This window comes from Pyrus communis, chromosome 6, assembly GCF_041283825.1.
Source record: "Pyrus communis isolate YQ-2024b chromosome 6, ASM4128382v1, whole genome shotgun sequence".
NCBI lineage: Eukaryota > Viridiplantae > Streptophyta > Magnoliopsida > Rosales > Rosaceae > Pyrus > Pyrus communis.
In genome coordinates, this window is record NC_142570.1 from 22,922,526 (window position 1) to 22,948,361 (window position 25,836).

A 25,836-nucleotide genomic window follows, 5' to 3' on the forward strand; every position below is an offset into this window, starting at 1 on the left:
TCTTTGTAAATTTGTAACCTCTAAATAGCAGATGACGACCAAATAGCAAAACAAAAAGCACTGGAAAGAAAAAGAAAGGGAAAAGAAATGGCTCTGAATCTCATCTTCACCTCACACTCCTCCTCCCCTGTCCTCTCCAAAAACCTCCTCAATTCCCCATCCTCATTTCCAACCCCAAAGTTCCAATCTTTCTCTCTCTTCTCCCCAAACCCTAATCCCAAACTCCCCCCCCTCCGCCTACGCGCCTCTCCCTCCGGCGACACCCCCACCGATGACGACCGCCCCACGAAGATTACTGACGAATGGGGCGAGAAGGCCGACCCTGAGCCGGAGCCCCGGTCCAAACTCTCCGAATCGGACCCTCCGCAGAACGAGGACGAATGGGGAGGCGGAGGAGATGGGGTTGTAGAAGTTGGGAATGGAAATGCGGCCAAAACTGAGGTTGCCATTGAGGAGAAGGTGGATGGTAAGCTCAGTGAGCTCAAGAGGGGTTTGGTGGACACGGTTTATGGGACCGAATTCGGGTTCCGGGCCGGGTCCGAGGTGAGAGCGGAGGCTTTAGAGTTCGTTAGCCAGTTGGAGGCGGCGAATCCCAACCCGGCTCCGACGGAGAATCCGGGCCTTCTTGATGGCAACTGGGTTTTGCTGTAAGTTCAATTTGTGTCTGTATTTATTTATTTATTTTGCTTAGCCAGTGTTATACGATGAGTACACGCACAAAACTAAAATTACAGAGACACAGACGGATTTTAATTTTCAAATGAAAATTTTGAACCCAATAAACATAATCATCTAGAAATGAGATTTCCATTTGACTCATCTAGAGTTCTGCTGTACAAATTCCAAGTCGTTTTAAAAAGATTAGTGAAATATGTTTCACAAAGAAAAGCATTTCCTATGACACAGTGTAGTTTTGCTTACCACTCCTAGGGGTGGTGGTATTAATGGCCGTTAGATGAGTTTAAATTTCGAGATTTGTGTAGTAGACGTAGACCGATTAAATCACCCTCATCTAACGGAAATCAATGTGGTGGTGGTGCTCACCACCAATTTAGGGCGGCGACCAAAAATATTCTATGTTGTCTAACGCAATAGCATAATTCTTTAAACGTGAGATGAAATGTGCATTTTGGAAAAAGTGGCATGATCATGCTCCAAAATTCTTTTTATAAATAACTGTCATTGCTCCTGTGAGGCTTTGGGTTTAAGTAATTTTCTCTTGAAGAAGGCTTTTGATTTTTGCCAATCTCTTCCACTAATTGAGCATTTTAAAATGATGAGATGATGCAACATCTGAAGAGTCCCTTTTATGGTTTGCAAACTGAATTCCAGTTTAACGTTTATCATGTGAGACGTATATATGACATTTGTGTTCAATTCGGTAATTAATTTCTTCTGTATTATGTTAGGTGTTGTGTGGCCATGCACGGGCTTTATCTTTCTGTTCTTGTAAATAATAATTGAAGTTGCATCTTCAGGATTTCGTAACTACCCTTTGAACTTCTATTTTTGTTGTTATGGTTGGCTTTAGTAGCCTTGCATAGCGTAACACATGTGGTAACGACCACATGTATCTCAGACGATATGCTACCATTGACGGAAACCTTTCTTTTTCTGGTTGCTTTTGACCTGGATGCCTTGAAACAAGTTGACGATTGTCCTTGTGAAATGTTTAATAGTTTCTGTTTCTCTTTTAGCCCTCTAGTTATAGAGCAAGTATTTTAGTATACACCAGAGGCTTTCTCTTTCCTTGATCTTGTTTATTTGTTTTCATCTCTATAAATCAGGTACACTGCATCCTCTGAGCTGTTGCCACTACTCGCAGCAGGTGGCACACCATTGTTGAAGGTAAATAAAATAACCCAAGCGATCAACAGCAGCAGCCTGACTATTTTGAACTCCACCACGCTGTCCAGCCCTTTTGCTAGTTTCTCGTTCAGTGCATCTGCTAGCTTTGAAGTTAGAAGTCCATCAAGAATCCAGGTATCACTTGCACTCGAATCAGACTGAATAACATGAAGTTATTACATGGGTAGATGTGCACCAGAACCTTACTAGTTTACTTCTGTACATATTTAGGTGGAATTCAAGGAAGGCAGCTTTCAGCCTCCGGAGATTAAGTCAAGCGTTGATCTCCCTCAAGAAGTGGAAGTCTTTGGGCAGAAAATCAATTTATCGTCCGTCCAGCAAACTCTCAATCCTTTGCAGGATGCTGTTGCAGGTATCTCTAGGACCATTTCTGGTCAGCCACCGCTTAAGGTTCCCGTTCCAGGTGAACGGACCAAGTCTTGGCTTCTTATTACATACCTTGATGAGGATCTTCGGATCTCAAGGGGGGATGGTGGTCTTTTTGTGCTTGCTAGAGAAGGGAGCCCGCTTTTATACCAGTAACGTGTTACGTTCAGTTCGGTTGTGTCATGGATACGAGGTCATATACATATAGTCGAATTCGTATAAGGAAAATGATGGTATATTTATGTTGTGTTCTTGAATATTTTTCAGATATGAAAATGTATCCCTATTTTGTAGCTTCCGCTTCCAGTCTGCATTGCTGAGAGGCCAATGATTAAAATGCAGATTAAGGAATAGGGTTGGTTGAATTGCTATTTTGTAGCTTCCGCTTCCAGTTTGCATTACTGAGAGGCCGTTTGATAACTATTTTATATCTTGTTTTTATCGTGTTAGTTATAGAGGAGAAACGCACTGGAGAGACGAGCGAAACGGAAGAGCGGAGGAATGATGGTGGCAGATATGTAGAACAAATATAGCAGGAAAGACACGTAACATGAAAACTTAAAATAAAAACCAATTGAATTTGTTTTCAATTTCCAAGGTTTTGTTTCAAATATTTCTCCTTTTCCTCTCACATCCATCAGTCGCTCGTCCTCCCCTTATATACTTTTCTTGTGATTCTTAATCATAACATTTAAAAATTAAAACTTAAAAACGAAATGATTATTAAACGAGACATGAAGCCTTCCGTAAGTCTATGAGAACATTCCCCATGTCCTCTCCCTCCCTCCATCCACTCACAATATCATATTAAAATATAATAATCCCTAAAACTAAGAATTAACCTGTACCCTGCCAAATCCAATTATCCAAACCAACCTCCCACCAAAACCAAACAGAAGTGATTGTCCCTCTCTTCATTTCTGGTGCCTTTAAATTCAATATTCAAATTAGAATTAAGAATATATACAACATGAATATGTATTGAAGGAAGAAAAAAAAAGTGCGGAAATCATTTTTCATCAACGATTGCAGCATATTTTGAAGGAGAACCCCAAAACATGATGACTTACATAAAACATATTTATCGCTATTGTGTTATATTTCGATTTAATAATACAATGTTAATGTAAATTTTATTCCACACAACCTTATATTAATGAACAAAAACGTGAAACGTGGAGATGACAGTTAACCCTTCCTCCCAAGTCCCAATCTCAAAGCACACCAACCCAATTCCCAACTTGTTTAAAAAGCGGTTGACAGCAAAGACCGACGTGCGTGGGTGTCGAGTCACACTTTTCGTCACGTAATTTCCGCCTCACTCACCGCATTTTACAAACGCAAAAAGACTTTCTTCATATATTTCTTTATATTTTGATCATATTATTCTGATCTCTGTGTGTTGTGGATGATCATACATCGGAACCGGATCCGATATTTGGGTCAAAGACTCTGAATCGAGATCAGCAATTGATTCCACCCAAAAAGGAGGAGAAAAGGTCCGACATTCAAGGAGATATTGACCCCAATCACATTCGGATCCGGCTTCTTTCTTTTACGAGCGATATTGTACACTAAATTCATCTCAACTAAGGGGGAGGGAGATTCGAACTCGAGCATTTGGTCATGAGCAACAAGCAGCCAGTGAAGCTGGACGACGACCAAATCGCGGACCTGCGGGAAATATTCCGGTCGTTTGATCGAAACAACGACGGAAGCCTAACGCAGCTGGAGCTGGGGTCGCTTCTCCGCTCACTGGGGTTGAAGCCGGGGCCGGAGCAGCTCGATGCCTTGATCCAGAAGGCAGACACAAACAGCAATGGCCTCGTGGAGTTTTCCGAGTTCGTAGGGCTGGTAGCGCCGGAGCTTCTCTCGGCCAAGTCTCCTTACACGGAGGACCAGCTGAGGCAGTTGTTTCGGATGTTCGATAGGGACGGCAATGGATTCATCACGGCAGCTGAGCTGGCGCACTCCATGGCGAAGCTGGGGCACGCCCTTACGGCGGAGGAATTGACAGGGATGATCAAGGAGGCGGATACGGATGGCGATGGAAGAATCAATTTCCAGGAGTTTGCTCACGCCATTACTTCCGCTGCTTTCGATAATTCTTGGTCTTAGACTCTTGGACGTGATCATCATCCTTCATCCATCCATCGATTTTCTTTATTTTCAGGTATATAGTTAATTTGTCTCTTCAGTTTTCGTGTTTTATTATGTTTCGTTTGATTGTTTGCATGCAATGTGATGTGATTTTTGGGGTGTTGTGGATCAGAGAGAGTTGCCTCCATCGATATCGGTTGAACTTCTTGCGTTCTTATTGCTTAATAAGGAAAACTAATGAAAATAGTTTGAAAATTTTGAGTTTTAACGAAAATGATAAAATAAATGATAAATTGAATAGTACTATGATTGATTTTTTTAGTATAAGAGTATGATTTTTCGTTAAAGTGAACAGTACTGAGAGCTTTTCGTTAAACTTCCCTTATTCTTATTGCTTAATTATAATTTTGTAATTAGGTTAGGAGCAGCGAGGGAGCAAGCACGATTTGTAATTGGAAATTTTTAAAAATGTCATATCAACTTCTACAATTTTTTTAAATTTGTCATATGAATTAACATTTTAAGCGATTTGTCATACCAAATTTTCTAAATGATTAACTTCTCATCTTAAAATAACGCTGTTAAGTTTTCTTGCACTTGACTTGTGTATAGAGTCATTTCGAAGATTTCAACATCTCTAGGGTTGCGGTGCTCAGCAGCCTTCAACATTTACAGCTCATATAGAAATGTGTAATCCTTGAGTTGTTTTCTTAATAGAAACAAAAACGACGAAAAGATAAACAGAGATATCAAAGCACTAAATTTCAAAAACCATAACATTATTGAGCCTAAAAATCCTTCTAGTAAGGTAAGTAAAGCTTTCTGAACGGATTGTGGAAAGTACGCAACTGTAGCTCATAAACGTTACATACGATGTGTGGAACATGAGTATTGTACCAAATACATTAGGTGCGATATGATATTTGTGCTAAAACGGGTTTATTATAAAAAAAAATGCTCATTTACTTACTCTACTTTACTTCAACAATTCTTTGCTTCTTAACAAATTTATTCTCTTATGTCACATTTTCATTTTGTTATGAAATGAATATTAATACTCGAAAAATACGTTTGTCTATTTATTACCAAAGAATTAAGACTAGTTGCTTTCTTTATTCAACTTGTCATCTATTCTTTCACTCAATGATATCTAAATGTTTATAATATTCAGGACTACGATGTGCAAGTCCAATTTATGATTTTCGCAATTCTATTGCAATAAATTAGTCAATCAATTAATTTGCAAAAAAAAAAAAAAAAAGTAATAGTTGTGAGAAATAACAACTAGTTATGTGATCGTTGAGATCCAATTTACGTTTTTTGCAATTCTATTGCAATAAATTTGTCAATCAATTAATTTGCAAAAAATAAAAAATAAAAAAAATAATTGTGGGAAATAATAAATAGTTGTGTGATCGTTGAGATTTAAACAATTTATTACAATTTGTTGGTTGCTTTTATTGACACACCCCGACCGAGATCAGGACGTGCTGGCCGTCACACGAAGGTGACGTAACCATGTGCGCGTGCGGAAGCTAATGAGAAGGTAATATAAAAGTACTAATAATTAAAAACCTAATAACATACAAAGTACTAGTGTATGTGAGACACGGTTCAGAGCAAGTCTACAACAGTCCAAAAGGAAAGATACGACATATGTACACCCGAAGGTGACCCTACAATGGTGAATGTCTGTCAGAAATGCCGGGACGCCCTCTGGGATAAACCACCGAACTCGCTAGACCACTAGAACCTGGAGGGGCGCAAAAACAAAAGCGTGAGTGGGCAAAAACAAAGTTCTTTGAAAACTCTTTAGCAAAATACATTCTAACCCCTCGCCGTAAAACCTGTATACTTCCCAGAAAATGAACATATATACGTATGTATAGGTATGCCATTCATGCTCACAATATGCCATTCATGCTCACAATATGCCATTCATGCTTGAGAATATGCCACAACAGAATCTCGTAATCAAATGTAAATGCTCAAGCGTAATTCACATCAATAACATATAAACTGGCAGCCGGGAGTCACCTAACGTGACATGTACCGCTGCCTATAGAGCTCCAATCTCAACTCAACATCTGAATCTGCACACAAGTCGGAGCCACCTAACGTGGTCTGTACGACAAGACTGGGTGTAATATATATACGCTCTAGTGCTACGATCACGTGAAGACTATGCGAATAATCGCAGGTCACCTACGAGTCGGAACCACCTAACGTGGTATGCACGACAAGGCTTGCACCTAACTTGGATCCAAGGCGAGCGTGTGGTGCTGGTAAACATACACGTGAAGGACTCTGCCCCTCTCTGGGCGGGAGCACTAACACCGGGGGTGCAGATTATGAGCTCTCTAAGCATTTCAAACTACTATTGCATAATAAACAGGAATGCATAACCACATGAATACCGCTTACCTGGCACTTACCTGTGCGTCCACAGCACCAAATACACACATATATATATATATGTATATGCCACTACTAATACATGCGATGATGAGTAAACAACATTCATATGATGCATGGCATAAAACAATTAACCTTTTCTATTTAATTTCTGGGAATTAATATGTATATAGGTATATACGGAAAACAAAAGCCCACTCACTGGTAATTGGAAGGGTCGTAGCCCCCCTGCCTCGAGTGTGAACGCTCGTCCTCGGAAAACGAATCACCTAAACGCGACAAAGTTACGAAAACGTTAATTTAAAAGCACCTAAGCAACTTCTCGTAAAAACTTCTCATACATTGCTCAAATTGGACAATTGAATATACCAACGTGACCTACACAACCTCAGGATCACACCCATATTTTTAGAATAATTTTTGGACCACGCACGCGCCCCCACGCACCGGCCAAGGCACGGACCTACGCGCCCCCCACGCGCGGCCACGTGCCAGGCACACTGACGGTGTCAACAGACGCCGTCAGGGATATTCCGTTAACTGACGGAATATTCCGTCAAATCTAACCGGATTCCGTCACTGCCGTTAGGAATATTCCGTTAGACTTAACGGAATATTCCCCTTTCTTCTCCGGCGCCGGAAAACTGGGTAATTTTCAAACTAAGTTTTCTCCTTCGTTTTTCAACCATTTTTCACGATCTTTATACCAAAATGAAGCTTAGGACTAGTAGAATCACGTTAGACTAGTTTTAAGGCCTAAAAATTGCTAGATCATACCTGTCCACAACTTCAAAGTTCGGCCAACTTCGAACCTAGCCTTCCCAACGTCCAAATTCACCCAACGAACCACTCCGAGGCTCCTTGGGACCTCACAAACACATCTACAAGCTTAGAAATTCCAAAAACACACTAGTTTAGGTTTGCATGAACAGTGCAATAATTCGGCCATTGTTGAAACGACGTGAAAACGTTCGAATTCTTACCTGGAATTGGTATGGTTGTGCTCCTCACAACCTCACGAGTTCAATGGTGTAATTGGTTCCTTGATTGGTGCAGGTTTGAGTTGGTTTGTATGTGTGTCCGTGTGTAGAAGGAGAAGAAGAAGATGAACTCGGGGAGGAAGAGAGAGAGAGAGAGAGAGAGAGAAGACAGAGAAGACAGAGTGAGGGAATGAGGGAGGGAATCCCGGGGAAAGTGAGGGTGATGTGTGAGTGTGTGTGTGGTCCTACAACACCACACTACACAACACTTAATGTACACAAACAAATTAGGGTAAAATTGTAATTTCAATGTACGTTTTAAAAATCCCGGGACGGGATGTTACATTTATCATCCCAAATAAAGACTAAATTTAGGAATTCTCATATTTGGTACCTCACATCTGTTAAATACGTTGCTCAAGTAGTTTTAAAGGATAATTCGATTTTCATTTACGATTGACTCGCATCTTCGGCTCTTCCTCATAAGTGTAAAACTCCTTGCATTAAAATTCAACTGCATCCAAGGGATCATTCTCTGAGAAAATAAAAAGTTACTCGTTCTTTCCACCATTATGGCCGAACTGAACATGTTTTTAATTATGGTCATTTTGCTTTTGGCGAGTTACGCACTTCTAACGTTGACACATTTGGATAACTCGTCACGATCGAGTGCCAAAAACATTTCAGCATAAAGTATACATTTGACGTGTACAACTATATTTTCTTAGGGTGGAAGATTGGTGATAACAGTTACCGGGCTCTCGTGGCATTAGGAAGACCGTGCCATAAGATTTTTGCGAGCAATACATTTACATATGGACACTATGGCAACATAATTGCCATTCAAGCGGAGTTGACCAAGTATGTAATAATTGTATTATTGCAACTTCCGTCCCACCTCCTTCTCTCTCTTAAACAGAAATTAAACTTCCCTAGAGCTAATAAATTTGTTAGACATTTAATGAATTAAAATAAATTTGCATAAATTTGCTTTATTACCTTATTGCGACTTCATTTTGTTGCCTTAAGTTAAAAACCATTTATTTTATGCTTAAGGAATGGATAATATTAATTAAACAACTACCATGCCAATTCAAAAAATTTCGTGAAAAAAAAAAAATTATATTTCGTGAAAAAAATTATATTTCACTCATGTCTTACATTTAGTTAAACGATAACGCATATTGATGTGTTATGCTTATTTTTGTAAAAAATTCTATTGCTCGTCTAAATTCAGGCATTTACAGAACCATTGTCGAGTATACGACTACTCGTATGATTGCAATATTCCTTGTAACAGTCATACATGTCTTCTTTGTCGTTTCTAGATCTAAGTTGAGAAAGATGAAAACTTCACTAACTTGCCCAACAGCAACGGAACATTCAACACCGAAACAATTGAGATCTCACTGCCCATTACAGCTAGTTTCATGACATAATATGATTTGAAACATTCCGAAATCACTACCCCCTTCAACATTCATGAAACATTGTGGGTTACCAATTCCACTCCGATCCAAGACACCAAACGAGGCCTTAATGTAAAACGAGCACTTAAATCACCGATAAAAGGGGATAGAAAAGTGAATTAGATATGATGCAGAAAAACAAAACAAGTAAGGTAATCAGTACCTGATCGTTTCAGAAACACTTGGATTTTGCTCCAAAGAAATGAAAAGAAACTAAAAGTGGGGGAAATACTGTCATCAAGCTTTCTTCTTTTTGGATTTTAACATGACATAGCCAATGAAAATGCATAAAAAGCAGAGAAGCACCATGCCAGCAAACACAGGTATTAGTATGGCGTACTCTTGTGGGAGGAAATACCGGTGGATGAAGTGATCGTTGTTTACAAACGGCTGAAACACAAACGACGGTAAATATATCAACAACAGACAACATCAGGTTAATTAAGTGTGGAAAGCAACAAAGCATTTGATTTGAGAAAGAAGTACAACTGACCAGGATTATCACCCAAAATGTGTAATAAGTGAATATCGACAAACTGATGTAGGATAACAGAAATCCAACAGCCTTGTCTGCCAATTCCATTGTGACGATGTTTGTGGCTTCTGTTACCTACAATTCAAAAGACAATGAGGATCGGGTTCTTCCTATGAAGTAGAAAAAACTTTTAACAAACAATTACATCATATTTATATCCGTCAAGGATCAGCACATTCCTTTGAAGTAGAAAACACTTTCAACAAACAATTACGAGTTTGTTTGGAACAACTTTCAAAATGACTGAAAGCGCTCTTAGAGAAAATGTTTTTGGGTTCCAAAAGCTTAAAGTGCTTCCTGCAAAGCACCTACTATGTGCTTCTAGCATGAAGAAATAAAGTGCATGTTTAGGATTCACTTGCCATTTTATTTACAACGGGTTCCAAACCGCTTTCAGCCAATTTAAAAGCACTTCCAAACGAGTCCTACATAATATTTATATCTGTAAAAATTATACAATCTCCATAAGCACTAGTATTTCAGATTAACAAGAGATTAATAATTCCAATTCTAAGAATCCTTGGACCTGATTTTGGTATAACATGTCAGGAAGCTTGCTTAAAATTCTCAGAAAAATTAAGGGGAAAAAAAAGAGTCTGAGAAGTATATCAATTAACAAAAAATTAAAAAATCATATTAAGAAGACAACCAAGGTTCAATCATTCCTGGGGCATACACTCAATTTTAGAATCATCCAAAATTGATTCATGGGATTCTTCAATCCTAAATCCCTAAATTATAGATCAATTGAATCCCTAAATTATAGATTAATTGAATCCTCAATCCCTATATTATACATGAATCAAAAAATACCTTAATTCTTAAATCCCTACATCAGAAGTTCGAAACAGCCCTACAAATTATATTAAATTAGAAAAAATGGAAGATGAAGAAGGAAAAACCAAACCTGTAAATGGGGAGAGGGAGGATATGGCTACTGAGTCGGTCTGAAAGTCTGGAAAAATGGACGACGACTACACCCTCGAGACGCCTGGGAGGCTCTTCACACGTGTGGAATAAGAAGCAGGCCTTTACTAGGCTCACCTAGTTTTTCTTTGGGCCCAAAACTTTGGATCTTCTAACCCAAAATCACAGGATAATGTTATTCATACCATGTTTTTATACCATATTTCTATATCATCTTAGGTGTCATCTGATGTGGACAGCCACACCATTTAAAAAATTTGCAAAACCCAAGGAAATGAAGGAAAAAGACTCATCATATACCACAATCATCATTTAATTTACAAGTTTTTCTTAATTATTAGTTTATTAAATAATGAACTAAATTTAAAAATCTGATTAATTCAAATGATGTGACTGTCCACATCAAATGCCACCTAATGTGACAGCCTATCCCGAAGGTGTATATTATTTTATCCTCGAGAGTAAGGAAATGACTTAATTGCCCTTGGACGTTGAGATGTGTGGTATGTGATATGTTTTTGGTTGTGGTCCAATTCCTAACTTTCCTATACTTTTGGAACTACTTAGGACTTTTTTTTTATTTTCTTTTCTTTTGTTAACTTCTGTTAAGGATTTAACGAAATATTCCTAACTGTCGTTCACTGTTCCGTTAGGGTTGGCCTCGCGTGGGGGCGCATCTGGCCGTGCCTTGGCCAGCGCGTGGGTGGTCGGAAAATTTTTCTATAGATCACGTTGGTATATTCAAACACCTTATTTGAGCAATGTATGAGAAGTTATTAGCTAGTTTCGTTTATGTGCTTTAAATTAACGTTTATATAGTTGTTTTGCATATAGGTGAGACCTATCCTCAGGACGAGCGCAGTCAATCGAGGCTTGGGAGCTACGACCCTTCCACATACCAATGAGTGGGCTTTTGGTTTTCCGTATATACCTATATACTTGAGATTTTTCCCAGAAAATCGATTTAAATGAAATTATATTTAGAAATGCCATGCATATTGATTTATACGTAGATCATTGAATTAATATGGTATGCATAAATGTGATTTGACGCTATGGACGCTCAGATAAGTACCAGGTGAGTTGTAGATTATTTATGTAAATTGATGATTATGTGAGATGTGTTGAGAGCTCATAAACCTGCACCCCGGTGTTAGTGCTCCCGCCCATGGTTAGGGCACAATCATTCATGTGATGTTCACCTCCCGCACCATACGCTCACCTTGGATCCAAGTTAGGTGCACATCCCTGTTGTACAGACCGTTATAAGTGGTTCCGACTTGTAGGTGACCCGTGATCATTCGCATAGTCTTCACGTGATCGTAGCACTTGAGCTTATTTATTTACACCCAGTCCTGTCGTACAGACCATTTTAGGTGGTTCTGACTCGTGTGCAGGTATATTTGTTGAGATGTGGATTTGAACCGTACAGGTCAAGTTAGGTGACTCCGGCTAGATGGATGAGCTCTAGATTCAGCCGTACATGTCACATTAGGTGACTCCGGCTGACATATTATTTGCATTGATTTATATCACCTAGCTTATATATTTTTATGCTGAGATATTCAACATGGCATATTTGTGAATTTTGCTATTCTGAGCATGGTTGTGGTATAGATATGTATTCTATTTTCTGGGAAATTATACAGGTTTTACGGCGAGGGGTTACTACCTTATTGAAATGGTTTTGAAAAGTTTTGTTTTTGCCCACTCACACTTTCTGTTTTGCGCCCCTCCATGTTCTAGTTAGGAGTGCTTTTTGGTGGCTTGCGAAGAATCCACGGCAGCTCTAACAGATTATCACCATTGTAGGATTACCTTTGGTGTTGTGTAATTAGTATTCGTCCAGCTGGACTGCACTTAGGCTACTTATGCTTTGGTTGTGAATTCACACTTATTTCGTCTTGCACCTTATCTTATCTAGTGCTCTAGTTAGTTGGGTTTTTATTTATTCGCATTTCTTATATTAATATTGCTTCCGCACTGTGCACATGGCTATGTCACATTCACGTGATGGCCAACACGCCTTGATTTTAGTCGGGGTGTGTCACCTAAGGTGGTATGAAAATGTGGTACAAAAACATGGTATGAATAGCATTATTCAAAATCACACACACCAACGCAATTTTTTATTATTATTTTAGTTTAATGCCCTACTTAGTTACAAGTCTGCTCTACTAACTTCGTTTAAACCAGTGCAAAGTTGTGGCCCGGAACCGAAAACCCAATCCTAAATCCTGATCCCGAAATTGTCAACTAGTATTTTATGTCTTGATCCTGAACCAAAACTTTTTGGATCCCAAAATTCAAGAATACTAAAATGTGTTTTAGTTTCGGGGCTCAATTTGTTTTGGGTTCTTTCGGGGTGGGGGGAATAGGGTTGGGGTCGAGATTAGGGGTCAGGATTTCAGGACGAAAAAACTCATCCCTAAAATTTGAGATGATGCAACACCATCATTCTAAAAAAATAAATAGTTTTTGTTGAGCTCATATTGTATGAACATCACTAAAATTGATGCACAATAAATAAATATGAGTTCATACCTCACGTGAAGCCTCCAAACAATCAACTTCATGTCTTATTTGTCAAGGTGTGTGATTATTTGCGCCTTTAGTATAAAGTTATCTCACATTGAACATGAGTGTGAACTCAAACAATACTTGTGAGACCTAAAGTCGTTTCATATCAAGACATTCAATGCTAAAATATTGTGGCACACTTGTTCAATAAATTGTGAAGTGTCAATAAAAACAACTCAACAACTAATAAAAATCATCGTGCTTTTTAGTTCTTACCTACAAATCCTAGTCGGTGTTAATTCATTGTTTAGAGCACTTTGTTATGTCAAACGTTAACTTCGCGTGGCATTTGGACATATCGGTTAAAGATGATCGTTGAACGTGAAAAAGTTCAATCTTGTCCATGCCAATCGGATACTAAAAAGGTCAAATCGAGCCATGTCCTGTGTACCAAACTCTACCACTCAATACTAACAAGGGCCAAAAGTAGCATCAAACAACAAACTCCTCCCGGGGAAAGCAAAAATAGCACCAGCTCGGAAGCAATGGAACATTCAACACCGAAACAATTGAGATCTCATTGCTCATTTTCACAGCTAGTTTCATGACATAATATGATATATGAAACATTCCGAAATTACTACCCCCTTCAACATACATGAAACATTGTGGGTTACCGATTCCACTCCGATCCAAGACACCAAACGAGGCCTTAATGTAAAACGAGCACTTAAATCACCAATAAAAGGGGATAGAAAGGTGAATTAGAAATGATCCAGAAAAACGAAACAAGTAAGGTAATCAGTATCTGATCATTTCAGAAACACTTGGATTCGGCTCCAAAGAAATGAAAAGAAACTAAAAGTGGGGGGAAATACTGTCATCAAGCTTTCTTCTTTTTGGATTTTAACATGACATAGCCAATGAAAATGCATAAAAAGCAGAGAAGCACCATGCCAGCAAACACAGGTATTAGTATGGCGTACTCTTGTGGGAGGAAATACCGGTGGATGAAGTGGTCGTTGTTTACAAACGGCTGAAACACAAACGACGGTAAATATATCAACAACAGACGACATCAGGTTAATTAAGTGTGGAAAGCAACAAAGCATTTGATTTGAGAAAGAAGTACAACTGACCAGGATAATCACCCAAAATGTGTAGTAAGTGAATATCGACAAACTGATGTAGGATAAAAGAAATCCGACGGCCTTGTCTGCCAATTCCATTGTGACAATGTTTGTGGCTTCTGTTACCTACAATTCAAAAGACGATGAGGATCGGGTTCTTCCTATGAAGTAGAAAAAACTTACAATTACATCATATTTATATCCGTCAAGGATCAGCACATTCTTGTGAAGTAGAAAACACTTTCAACAAACAATTACGAGTTTGTTTGGAACAACTTTCAAAATGACTGAAAGCGCTTTTAGAGAAAATGTTTTTGGGTTCCAAAAGCTTAAAGTGCTTCTTGCAAAGCACCTACTGCGTGCTTCTAGCATGAAGAAATAAAGTGCATGTTTAGGATTCACTTGCCATTTTATTGACAACAGGTTCCAAACCGCTTTCAGCCAATTTAAAAGTACTTCCAAACAAGCCGCACATAATATTTATATCCGTAAAAATTATACAATCTCCATAAGCACTAGTATTTCAGATTAACAAGAGATTAATAATTCCAATTCCAAGAATCCTTGGACCTGATTTCGGTATAACATGACAGGAAGCTTGCTTAAAATTCTACGAAAAATTAAGAGAAAAAAAAGAAAGTCTGAGAAGCATATCAATTAACAAAAAATAAAAAAATCATATTAAGAAGACAGCCACGGTTCAATCATTCCTGCGGCATACACTCAATTTTAGAATCATCCAACATTGATTCTTGAATCCTAAATCCCTAAATTATAGATCAATTGAATCCCTAAATTATAGATGAATTGAATCCTAAATCCCTATATTATACATGAAACAAAAAATACCTTAATTCTAAAATCCCTACATCAGAAGTTCGAAACGGCCTTACAAATTAAATTAAATTAAATTAGAATAAATGGAAGATGAAGAAGGAAAAACCAAACCTGTACATGGGTAGAGGGAGGATATGGCTACTGAGTCGGTCTGAAAGTCTGGAGAAATGGACGACTACGCCCCCGAGACGCCTGGGAGACTCTTTACACGTGTCGACTAAGAAGCAGGCGTTTACGGCTCACCTAGTTTTTCTTTGGGCCCAAAACTTTGGATCTTCTATCCCAAAATCACGCAATTTTTTGTTATTATTCTAGTTTAATGCCCTGCTTAGTTACAAGTCTGCTTTACTGAAAACTTGCAAAGTTTGGGTTGATAACTACTAACTTCTTCTAAATCAGGGAAAAGTTGTGGGCAGGAACCGAAAACCCAATCCTGAATCCTGATCCCAAAATTGTCAACTGGTATTTTATGTCTCGATCCCAAACCAAAACTTTTTGGATCTCAAAATTCAAGAATACCGAAATGTGTTTTAGTTTCGGGGCGGGGGGAATCGGGTTGGGGTCGAGATTCGAGGTCGAGATTTCAGGACGAAAAACTCAGCCCTAAAATTTGAGATGATGCAACACCGTTATGAAAAAATTACATAGTTTTTGTAGAGCTCATATCGTATGAAAATCACTAAAATTGATGCACAATAAATAAGTATGAGTTCATACCTCATGTGAAGCCTCCAAACAATCGACTTCATGTCTTATTTGTCAAGGTGTGTGATTACTTGCTCTTTTAGTATAAAGTTATCTCACATTGGACATGAGTGTAAACTCAGAAAATTTTCAAAAAAGACTCGTGGGACATAAAGTCGTTTCATATCAAGACATTCAATACTAAAATTTTGTGGCAGACTTGTTCAATAAATTGTGAAGTGTCAATAAAACCACTCAACAACTTACAAAAATCGTCGTGTTTTTTAGTTCTTACCTACAGATCCTAGTAAGTGTTAATTCGTTGTTTGGAGCACTTTGTTATGTCAAACGTTAACTTCGCATGGCATTTGGACATAACGATTAAAGATGCTCGTTAAATGTGAAAAAGTTCAATCTTGTCCATGTCAATCGGATACAAAAAGAGGTCAAATCGAGCCATGTCCTGTGTACCAAACGTACCCTTTTGGAGTTTGGGATTAGGCTTCAGGATTTCAATCCTAAAGCTTAGAGAATAAACTCTAACAAACTCTACCACTCAATACTAACAAGTAACAAGGCCCAAAAGTAGCATTAAACAACAAACTCCTCCCGCGTAAAGCAAAAATAGCATCAGCTCGGAAGCAAAGCAACGCAAATCAACCTCGTTAAACTTCACGGGTTATACTGAAATTCGAACTGGTTAGAAATGCAGCTCCAAAGTTAATCTCCAACCAGCCTCCTTCAATCACCGTCGCCCGTCGGGCCAAATGAAAGAGTGGCGACCGGGGAGGTATTCACTATTTCAGTACACATGAACATGAGAACTTTGCTGACTATGGTCTGAACCAACAATTATGAATTAAAATCTCCTTAATTTAATTACAAAATCATCGTGATCGTGTCCTGTGCTACTATAGCTTCCCAACAATAAACAAAAAGAACAAAGAACAACAACCAAACAATTGTGCTTGTAGTTTGTTCCTGAAAATGAAAAGACAAAACTTATCTGAAAGCAGATTTTGAGAAACAACAGTCAGCTCAACTTCAGAGGAACCGTATCACATCCTCAAAACCTATCACTCCTTAATCCGATCTCAAGATTGTTTGGCTCCTACGAAAACACTAAGGGCAAGTACCTCTGTCCCATCATTTTTGCAGCATCCACTGCATTATATCCTTTCGTATAACTCCCCCAAACCCACCTGTACTGTAGCTCGATCTTAATGGTTGAGGCACGTTCATGCATAAGTGGCGGTAGTGGGTCACATTCCCAGAAGGTTTTCGTGATCTCATCATCATTGTAATTGGAGGCAACGGTTTAGACCACATATTTGTCATTGTTGAAAACAGATGTCTGTCAGAGTCCTGATTTCTGGTTATCTGAGTGCTTCCAGGAGTTTTGAGCTGGGAGGAGTTTACCTGCTTTGTAATTCTCATGCTAGAGTTAGAACCAGTGGGAGGTTTGTCCAGGGGACGCCGAATCTCAGCTTCAGGTTTCATCCGATCAAGCCAGCGCAGGATCCGGTTACCAAGATTTCTACCAACTTCTATGTCTCGTTGCTGAACATTCTTGTGAACCTTGACAGCTACATCAAACACAGCACGTGTTCGCCTTTGAATGAAAGAAAAACACAATGGCTGTAGCAGTTATAAACTAATAGCAAAAATGATAAACAGTCATTGTTTAACGGACAACTATTGCAATATCATAGTGAGCGAGAAAAGAAACGGGACGGTAGCAACAAATAAACATCACTGACCAATGCCCTCAAATCCTACAGCTAATTAAACACCTCATTAATCAAGGCTCTAATGTTATATATCTACTGGTAAGCAGTGTATTCGTGCTAAATATTCAAATTAACCGTCCAGGATACTAAATGCTTATCAAATCTTTTTGTTTTTTGGGTCGAAAAATGATGATCATATCCCGCCAGGCCAAACTACATGAAGTTTAAACAACCAAGAATTATCCCATTAAGAAAGGGTCAGCTGTATGAATCCTAGAATGCCACTGCACTCGGTTTTGCGCCAAGTCTTCCTTTAGCTCCAAGTACTCCATGTCTTTTCTAAGTTTTCTTAAAGTCTTTTTCCAGGTCTTCCTAGGCCTTCTTCTACCCCTTTTGCCCTAAGTCTCTATCTAATAATTGCATTTTCTAACCGGAGCATTAAAGATGTTAGCAACCTTAAAGTGTTCAATGCAACGAAACTAATGTGGATGGCGGAATGCCCCCATATCCTATTATTCGGTTTATAAACTAATTCGGCGTAATCTAGGCAATGCTTCACTAACTTGCCCAACAGCAATGGAACATTCAACAATGAAACAATAGAGAGATAAATCACTGCACATTCACAGCTAATTTCATGACGTAATAAGATCTACGACACATTCCGAAATCATATAACACAATCAAAACAATTCCGAAGCTTAAAACAAACACAAATCTGCCTACATTTCGGTGAGAAACTAACGAAATCACATACAACTTTTTTAAATCAAATAATACACAAATTACATGGAATACAAGGTTTTCTTATCAGTTCTAATGGTTTGATTAATTCACGCATCAAACTCTAGAGAAATCAAAATATTTCAAATAAAATCCTAAAAAAAGAGAGAAAAAGAAAAAGAAATACCTGTGAGCAAATTCCCGAATCTTTGGGTGGTTAGGGCCGATGAGGCGGCGCTGAATCTTGAGGGCTAGTCTGTACGTGCGGCGGAGCCCCAAGAAATAGGCGGTGCCTAATGCGATCTCCCAAAACACCATTCTTTTGAATGTTTGATCGATTTTTTGTCGCAGTCTCTGAGTTTTTCTCTGGTTTTATTTCTAGGTTTTCGTTTCTCTCAAGTTTTCCCTCTGCCTCGCGTCACCGAATAAAGCGTCATCGCGTACGTGGGGATGCTCAATATCTCATTTGATCTCAACCGTTCGTTTCATCGAATCGGTTTGGTTCGGTTGATGGGCTTTTTTTATGCGTAAAGCCCCAAAAGAGTGATTAAAATTTCAGGCCCACATTCAGCCCTCCAACTACTTATTTCTTGAGTGAGTGATTCTATTGACACCCAATGAGAGTCTTAGGCCACCCATGTTATACTCAATTTGAGAGTAAAATTGCATGTACGGGTGGGGAAAAAACCGGGAAACCGAAAAATCAAGTGAAAAGAATTGGTTCACCCAAACTTCTCAAGCAAGGACTAGAAATCGAACCTAACCAGTTCAAGTCGGTTTGGTTCTCGATTTTTTTTTTCCTCAAATAACACGTAATCTACCATCCTATGATAGGTATGACAACGAAAGGCTTTAAACCATTTGCTAAACAAAGTGAATGCTTTTCAAGATCACTAACCTAGTGCGTTGATGTACCCATATTGTGGATGCAAATTTCCGTTAGAAAGCTTGGCGAATTATTTAGGCCTTGGGCCTGATAGTTGTGGACTTTAGGCTGGTCTGCTCAACCCATTAGGGTTGAGATGAAGGAATAATTTTGTTTATTTGAAGATCATTTGAGTAACACGTGCATGAAATTTAACTTTAATGGTAGAAACTAGATTAAATTGACTAAAAAAATCCAATCATCCAATCATTGCCCATTATTATTATTATTATTTTTTAAAGGATAACTGCCCACCCCTTTCGGGGGCCGAGAAGACTTACAGAGGCATTTCAACCTCCTCATAGCCACAAGTCTGACTTTCCTACCAATAACAGGTTTCTAACCCAAGACCTCCAGTTTGAAGGAAGCCTCGTAATCCGTCATTTACCACTGAGTCACAAGCTCGTGGTTCATTGCCCATGATATTCAAGGCCTGATGTGTGGTTGTGTTCAATATAATCACCGAGTTCGAAAAGAATCAAACTTCTGAATCTCCAAATCAAGGAGAGATGTGCTTGTTTAGGTTCTGTTAAGCCTTTTGGACCCAATAACTCTACTCAGTTAGACTCTATAATTTATTTTGACAAATGATAAGCGATGTATTCGAACTCAAGTAAAAATGATGAAACACACTGCTTTAAGGCTGTCTCCAAACTGCCCGAGGGGTGGGGGTGGGAAAAAATCCCCAAATGAGCCGAGACCCTCCCAAGCTGCAGCAGCATGTGATAGGAGGAAGGGGGGGTGGGGTGGGGGAGGGGTAGGCCTGTACGAGTGGAGGGGCTGAGCTGACAACTAAGGCTGAGATGCGGACATTGTTGTCATCCATGATCCATCGGCTATCACACCTTTAAGCTTATGATTGAGTGAGGCGCGCCCAACTACATTCATTTCCAAGTACTGCGTTGTGCGGTTCAGATTTATTGACAGTAGCAATCTAATAGTCATTTTTGAAAAGAAAAAAAAATCAACGGTTACTTTTTAAATTCAACGGTTCAAATCTAATTTGATCAATTTTAAAGATAATGAAAATGACCCAACGACTTCAACTTGAATCAAAAGTTCAAAAATAATATTATTAGTTCATCCAAATCAGTTCCAACATTGAAACACCAAAAAATTTAAAGGATTAAGCATGTAGGACATCTAAACAGATAGTTCTCAATATGTCAGAAATAATTATGATATCTATTGGTATCCAACTCAAAAATATCTCAACAACTTCTTTTTTGAAATTTGATTTTTTTTTCCACTTAAAAAGTTTGTAAAAATAAAACAAGATAAATTATACAAAAAATATTTCTAAATTGTTAGCAAAAAAATTCAAAAGAGTACAAAAATTAAACAAAATTATAAATTTGTGGTGAGAATTATATGTCTCTTATTCTTAGGAAAAATTTACTTACCTCATACATATAATAAGTATTTAAAAATATGAAGCTATTAGTTAAAATATGAAGCTATCAGTTAGTACTCGATGCAGTGATATTCTTCTTTACTTGTAAGTGAGAAATCTTAAATTTAATTTTTGACAAAGACGAATTTAAGACACATTCTTATAGAGAACAAAATTTTATCCATAATTCTCTTTTTATTTTGTTTTTTAAAAAGCGACGAATCGAAACAAAAAGAAAAAGAAAGTTCTTATTTAAAAATCCCGCATTAGAGCATCGGACACACAACAGCTCACTAATAATTTCTTATCTTTCGCTTTCTCTTCTCTCTCTCTGTCTTTCTCTCTGTCCGTGAGTCTGTGACCATGCAAAGACAGTCACTGGGCGGTTCGCCGTCGAAGCTCCACCAGGCCCACGGCGGACCCAAGGACCAGACTCTCACCGTCGATGACTCCCCCAACCGCATTAAGGATGTTTTAGCCTTTTCCACCACCGCCTCCTCCTCCTCCTCTTCAATCTCTGCAGCCTACGAAGACGACGAGGACCACAAAGCATCGAAGCCTCACCGTCTTTCATCACCGCCGTCCATTGCACCGCACAAATCCATCCACGTCATCCCCGTCCTCACCCTCCTCTGCTTCCTCATCCTTTTCCTCTTCTCCCACGTCCCCTCCCAATCAGGTACACTTTTAATTAATCAAAGGCTCTTCGCTCATCTCTTCCTCATTTGAATCCCAATCCTGACCGTCCCTTTTGTTCCGTTTCAGATTTGGCTCAGTTCAATGGCTTCACTAAACTGCCTGGATCGGCGAAGCGCGTAGGTACGCAATGCGGATGAAATCATTCACAATCTCTCAATCCTGACCGTCGGTTTTTCATTTCTTAATTTTGTTTTTTTGCTTTTTTATTGTTTTTGTTTTGTAGTTTCTGCCGACAGCGAAATCGACGGCATCGGGCGATTTATTGACATCCGGAAGAGCGATGTTTTGGCGATCCGCAGCCTGAGGAATTTGCAGGACACCCAAACCCAAAAACTCGTCCCCAGATCTCGCTCTCACCGAAAAATCGCCGATTTTTAATCCGCATTCCCTGGTACTCTTCTCTGCTGTAATCTCCACGCCACTACTGTGCTCCACTAGCTAGCTCTTCGTCGGTGTTTACCTCGGATGAACTCGCACGCGCGTCACCGTCAGCCTCTGTTCGCACGTGCGTCTTGCAGAACAGAGGCTTTCTTTTTCTTTTATTTCTTTTTTTTTTAATTTGTTTTTTTAATTATTTTGGTGTAAAAATATAACATAAGCGCTTGAGTCGCTTAATTAATTTATAGAAAGATTTCGAATAGAAGAATGACGTAATTTTTTTACTTTTGTGAATTACCCAAGTCTGTGTTGTACGGAAGAGAGGCGTAAATTAGATAAAAGAACATAAACGTGCGCCTGGTGGGATACAGCTGGATGTTCGTAGTCGACCGTTGCTGCACCTCGGGTTTTGGTGACCCCAGCTGGACACTTGTACTAATGTGTTGGGTGGTGGGGTGAGAATCAGGTGCGTACAGTTACAGGGACAACAAATAGTTAAATGCGTTTATCTTGTGGGACCCACCCCCCGGGTGAAAAGATAGATTTACCGTGACATTGGCATAATCTTTAAATGCCGCAACTATTAAACTATTATTTTCTGAATAATTCTTGCACGAGCAAATGTATAAATTTCATGATTTGTAAATGTATACATATTCCATGATTTGTTAATAACGTATCTTCGTAACATAAACTTTATAAGCGCCATTTGAAGTCATTCATTCCTGTATATAAATAAAAAAAAAACATTCGGATCAAATGTCATGCATTTATATGTATAGAACAAATTGATGGTAAAAGAGATCAGTAACATATTCATACTAAATTATATATTTATTTGATACATTTGAATAATTAAACATTACTCTTTGATTTGAATGAATTTTTTTTATGAATGATCTTCAAATGAAACTTAAGAAATTAAATAATTCGAATTATAAAATTTATATAACAAAAATACATTATTTGCAAATAGTAAAATATAAGAAGAATGCGAGTGTTATTTTTATTTAATTATCCAAACTAGTTTTGTCGGACAAAGGCTCCGGTGGTTACCAAGTTAAACTGGTTGATTATTCCACACCGTTGGATACTTTCCACCATTATCTAACCGTTCATTTTTTCCAGTGTAAAGTCAATTTGGGATGGAGTATACTTTTCATGCTTTGTAATTATAAAACTAGTCTTGAATAGAAAACGGTCGGATAATCAAGAAAACAAATGTTGTGCATGAGAGTTACCCAAAGTGGATTGTCTCGGTGGATATGTTCAAGTGACTCACTCATTCGGGTCAGTAATCTCTACTAATTAATAAAATATTCGTTGTCAATTAAAATTTTATAAAATTATCAGTTTAACTCTCTAATTAAAACATAAAATGAGTAATAAATATGAGACATAAATGTAATTTTACATAACCAAATTTTTTTTTTCCTTCAAAGCCTCGTCTACATGTAATTCTAACCTATCTCTAATTAAAAATAATAAAAAAATTCCCACTCCCATGTTCTCTATCATTCCCTTCCTCTCTCCTTCTATTTCAAAAACAAAAATAAAAAAATTTCTCACACACTTTGTATGTGCCCATATGCTAATATATTATTAACGATATTGTTTCATTTTAATCACTTGCATAGTCTAAGAGACATTGAGTTTTATCACAAAAAACTACTGGGTTATTCTTGTAAAACTACTCATTCTATACATAGTATTATAATCTATCAGGTTTTCTCTATGAGATTGCGTTCTCCAACATTATTGTGCACGTGTTTTTCCAACACCCATTCAAATTACGTTGCAGAGTTCAAATCAACAATTTAATTGAATGCAGAAAGATTATATCGTACCACACTCATCTTTTTATTAATATCATTATTTTCATCTACACAAAGAAAGAGATGAAATTGTTTAAACTCGGAACGTAGCGAATTGAACACAAAGACAATCTACCTCTAATGATTTATCTTAGACAACTGTAAGCCTTTTATTTTCCTTTATTTGTGATTATGTGAAGATAAAATGCTTTATAACAAGACACTTGAAGGGTTACCTATATGGAAGGGAGAATGATTCTTTCCCCTCCTAATCCCTCTTATCTTCATTCTCCTCCTATTTGAACGGTTACGGTTTAGTAACGTTAACATCTTATATATTTTTTTTATAAAGATAATAAGACAAAAAATAATATGTGAGAGGAGAAGAGGGAAGGGGATAAGAATAGGAGAGGAGATAATCCTACTCCATATAAAAGCATGAAGTCTTGTGCGAGAAAATCATATAATATATAATATTGTGTGTGTGTGTGTATAGAGGAACCCTTTAAAGGAAGGGATCTCCATTTTTTTTTATAAAAATGAGGATTAGTTGTAGGATTTACACCACATCGAACTTTAACGATCCAAACCGTCTATTTTTCAAGTTACACCTTATAGATCATCGTTGCAAAATATTAGCCAAATCACAAATGTTTAAGACATTTAATTAAGTTCAAAGAAATTAACGAATACTTTGTTGTATAAGAAACAATGAAATTTTATCTTAATAATTAAATAGGCAAATGGATTCGGATTGAATTGAATTTTTACAAAGATAATTTATGAATCGAGACTTACAAAATAAACTGTATCGTTAAAGTTCGATACGATTAGATTCCCACACCTAATCTTTATTTATTTATTTTTTAAATGGAGATTCTTTCGCATAAAAGGCCTGTATATATAATATATGCGTATGTGTGTGTACATCCAATGGCGGAATATATCTTATGCATTTGAGTGCCGTATGGTCTAACTGTTCCTCATACTAGCAGTTTTTTTATATTATATTTGTTGTTGTTACTTTTTAAATAATAGATCAGGGATGCAGCAGAATGAGGTGTCCTCGACAATAAATAGTATGTGACAAACATTATTTGGAACGGTAAAGCGTCGCCTTCAAATTAGTTTGGATTTTTTCTTTTGGCCAGTAGCTCTTGTTATTGTTGATTACAATTCTACCGATAATTAGTGGATTGTCTTGATGGATATTACATTTTCGATGAAATGCATCTTTGATAAAATTTGGCAAGTTTTGGTTAAACGCTTTGACAAGTTTTTACACTAGAATCCTAAGAGGTAGAATCATGCATCCGTCATTGGTCTCCCTCCTCTTACTCGAGCTTAGAATATTGATATCACATATAATACATTAATAAATAAATAAATAAATAAATAAAATGTCAATTTATGAGAATGATTGATCATTTTTGTGGGTTCCATTAATCGCATATATTAGGGGATGCATAAAGGGTCTAAACCCTAAGGAAAAAAAGATGTGTGGTAGGTTTATGATATGTACAAGTTTGTCCTTGGCGGTACTCTCCTTCTATGAGTTAGACTCGGACTCAATATATAGCGTGTTTGAAACTTAACTATTACCGGTTCAAAAGAAATCAATTTTGTTTAAAAAATATAGTGCACCGTCCAACTTGAGTGTATCTGAATTACCTAACGCTGAGTAAATTTGAAGTGTTTTTATTTTGAATAGTATGTTAAGTTGGTCTTTGTAGAATTGTAGGTGCTCTACCTACCAAGTGGATATGTTAAGCTAGTCAGCATAAATTGTAGTCGGAGAAGAGTGAGGTCGGCTACAAAAATATAAGTTAATCACCATAATTGGTTTTGATATTTGTTAATTAATATTGGTCACCATTTACTTACGAAAAAAATAAAGTAAAATATGGTCCCAAATATTGAATAAAAATGGTGGTCCCTGCGATAAGGAGTGGGGCTGAAAGATATAATGGTTACAGGCTGTTGTTTTATTTGGTGGAGCCTCCTCTTCTATTATAGGTTTTTTTTTTTTTTTTTTTTTAAACAAACGATATTATCTATACTGAGGAAAAATAAGTGGTCTTAGACTCATAATGGGTTAGCAATAATGTGGTTCAAATTCGCTTTGGGGGAGAATTGAACCTAAGAACTCTCACTTACAAATGAAAAGAAATATCACTAGACCGTAGTACTCAATGACACTTCTTTTATAGTTATAGTTGTGCCATAAATGATGAGTATGCACAACCTAAAACTCTAAACTTAAACCAAATTATCCACGCAAAAAATCTAAATTATCCAAAACCTTCATTAACAAGCTTTCTCTTTTTTCCCATTTTACTTTC

At 37.7% G+C, this 25,836-nt stretch overlaps 6 protein-coding genes across 10 annotated transcripts; 3 read left to right on the forward strand and 3 right to left on the reverse strand.

Moving 5' to 3' along the window:
• LOC137711150 (Plastid-lipid associated protein PAP / fibrillin family protein) lies at positions 1–2,600 on the forward strand. The gene is made up of 3 exons (XM_068450358.2): positions 1–647; positions 1,788–1,983; positions 2,080–2,600. Exons 1-3 carry the CDS (start codon positions 88–90, stop codon positions 2,389–2,391), a joined length of 1,068 nt encoding a protein of 355 aa, XP_068306459.2. The 5' UTR covers positions 1–87; the 3' UTR covers positions 2,392–2,600.
• An 868-nt stretch (positions 2,601–3,468) lies between these two features.
• On the forward strand, positions 3,469–5,304 carry LOC137711717 (putative calcium-binding protein CML11). 2 transcript variants are annotated; one of them, XM_088696040.1, is made up of 2 exons: positions 3,469–4,408; positions 4,753–5,304. In XM_088696040.1, exon 1 carries the CDS (start codon positions 3,862–3,864, stop codon positions 4,351–4,353), a length of 492 nt encoding a protein of 163 aa, XP_088552166.1. In that variant the 5' UTR covers positions 3,469–3,861; the 3' UTR covers positions 4,354–4,408; positions 4,753–5,304. The 2 variants fall into 2 exon arrangements, with proteins under 2 accessions (XP_088552166.1, XP_088552167.1); XM_088696041.1 differs by having other exon boundaries at positions 4,948–5,304.
• A 3,994-nt stretch (positions 5,305–9,298) lies between these two features.
• LOC137710698 (dolichol-phosphate mannose synthase subunit 2-like) lies at positions 9,299–10,799 on the reverse strand. 3 transcript variants are annotated; one of them, XM_068449799.2, is made up of 3 exons: positions 10,642–10,799; positions 9,693–9,809; positions 9,299–9,589 (listed from the first exon to the last, which is right to left on the reverse strand). In XM_068449799.2, exons 2-3 carry the CDS (start codon positions 9,780–9,782, stop codon positions 9,437–9,439), a joined length of 243 nt encoding a protein of 80 aa, XP_068305900.1. In that variant the 5' UTR covers positions 9,783–9,809; positions 10,642–10,799; the 3' UTR covers positions 9,299–9,436. The 3 variants fall into 3 exon arrangements, with proteins under 3 accessions (XP_068305900.1, XP_088552169.1, XP_088552168.1); XM_088696043.1 differs by having other exon boundaries at positions 9,693–9,844; positions 10,642–10,734; XM_088696042.1 differs by lacking the exon at positions 10,642–10,799 and adding an exon at positions 10,097–10,182.
• A 2,935-nt stretch (positions 10,800–13,734) lies between these two features.
• Positions 13,735–15,409, reverse strand: LOC137710697 (dolichol-phosphate mannose synthase subunit 2). Of its 2 annotated transcripts, none has more exons than XM_068449798.2 (3): positions 15,260–15,409; positions 14,321–14,437; positions 13,735–14,217 (listed from the first exon to the last, which is right to left on the reverse strand). In XM_068449798.2, exons 2-3 carry the CDS (start codon positions 14,408–14,410, stop codon positions 14,065–14,067), a joined length of 243 nt encoding a protein of 80 aa, XP_068305899.2. In that variant the 5' UTR covers positions 14,411–14,437; positions 15,260–15,409; the 3' UTR covers positions 13,735–14,064. The 2 variants fall into 2 exon arrangements, with proteins under 2 accessions (XP_068305899.2, XP_088552170.1); XM_088696044.1 differs by lacking the exon at positions 15,260–15,409 and adding an exon at positions 15,161–15,248.
• Positions 15,410–16,666: 1,257 nt separating this feature from the next.
• On the reverse strand, positions 16,667–18,705 carry LOC137711318 (uncharacterized). The gene is made up of 2 exons (XM_068450547.2): positions 18,473–18,705; positions 16,667–17,444 (listed from the first exon to the last, which is right to left on the reverse strand). Exons 1-2 carry the CDS (start codon positions 18,601–18,603, stop codon positions 16,979–16,981), a joined length of 597 nt encoding a protein of 198 aa, XP_068306648.2. The 5' UTR covers positions 18,604–18,705; the 3' UTR covers positions 16,667–16,978.
• A 2,163-nt stretch (positions 18,706–20,868) lies between these two features.
• On the forward strand, positions 20,869–21,948 carry LOC137711570 (ribosome maturation factor). The gene is made up of 3 exons (XM_068450822.2): positions 20,869–21,282; positions 21,369–21,422; positions 21,526–21,948. The coding sequence occupies exons 1-3, from the start codon at positions 20,967–20,969 to the stop codon at positions 21,678–21,680; spliced, it is 525 nt and encodes a 174-aa protein (XP_068306923.2). The 5' UTR covers positions 20,869–20,966; the 3' UTR covers positions 21,681–21,948.
• Positions 21,949–25,836: the final 3,888 nt, after the last annotated feature.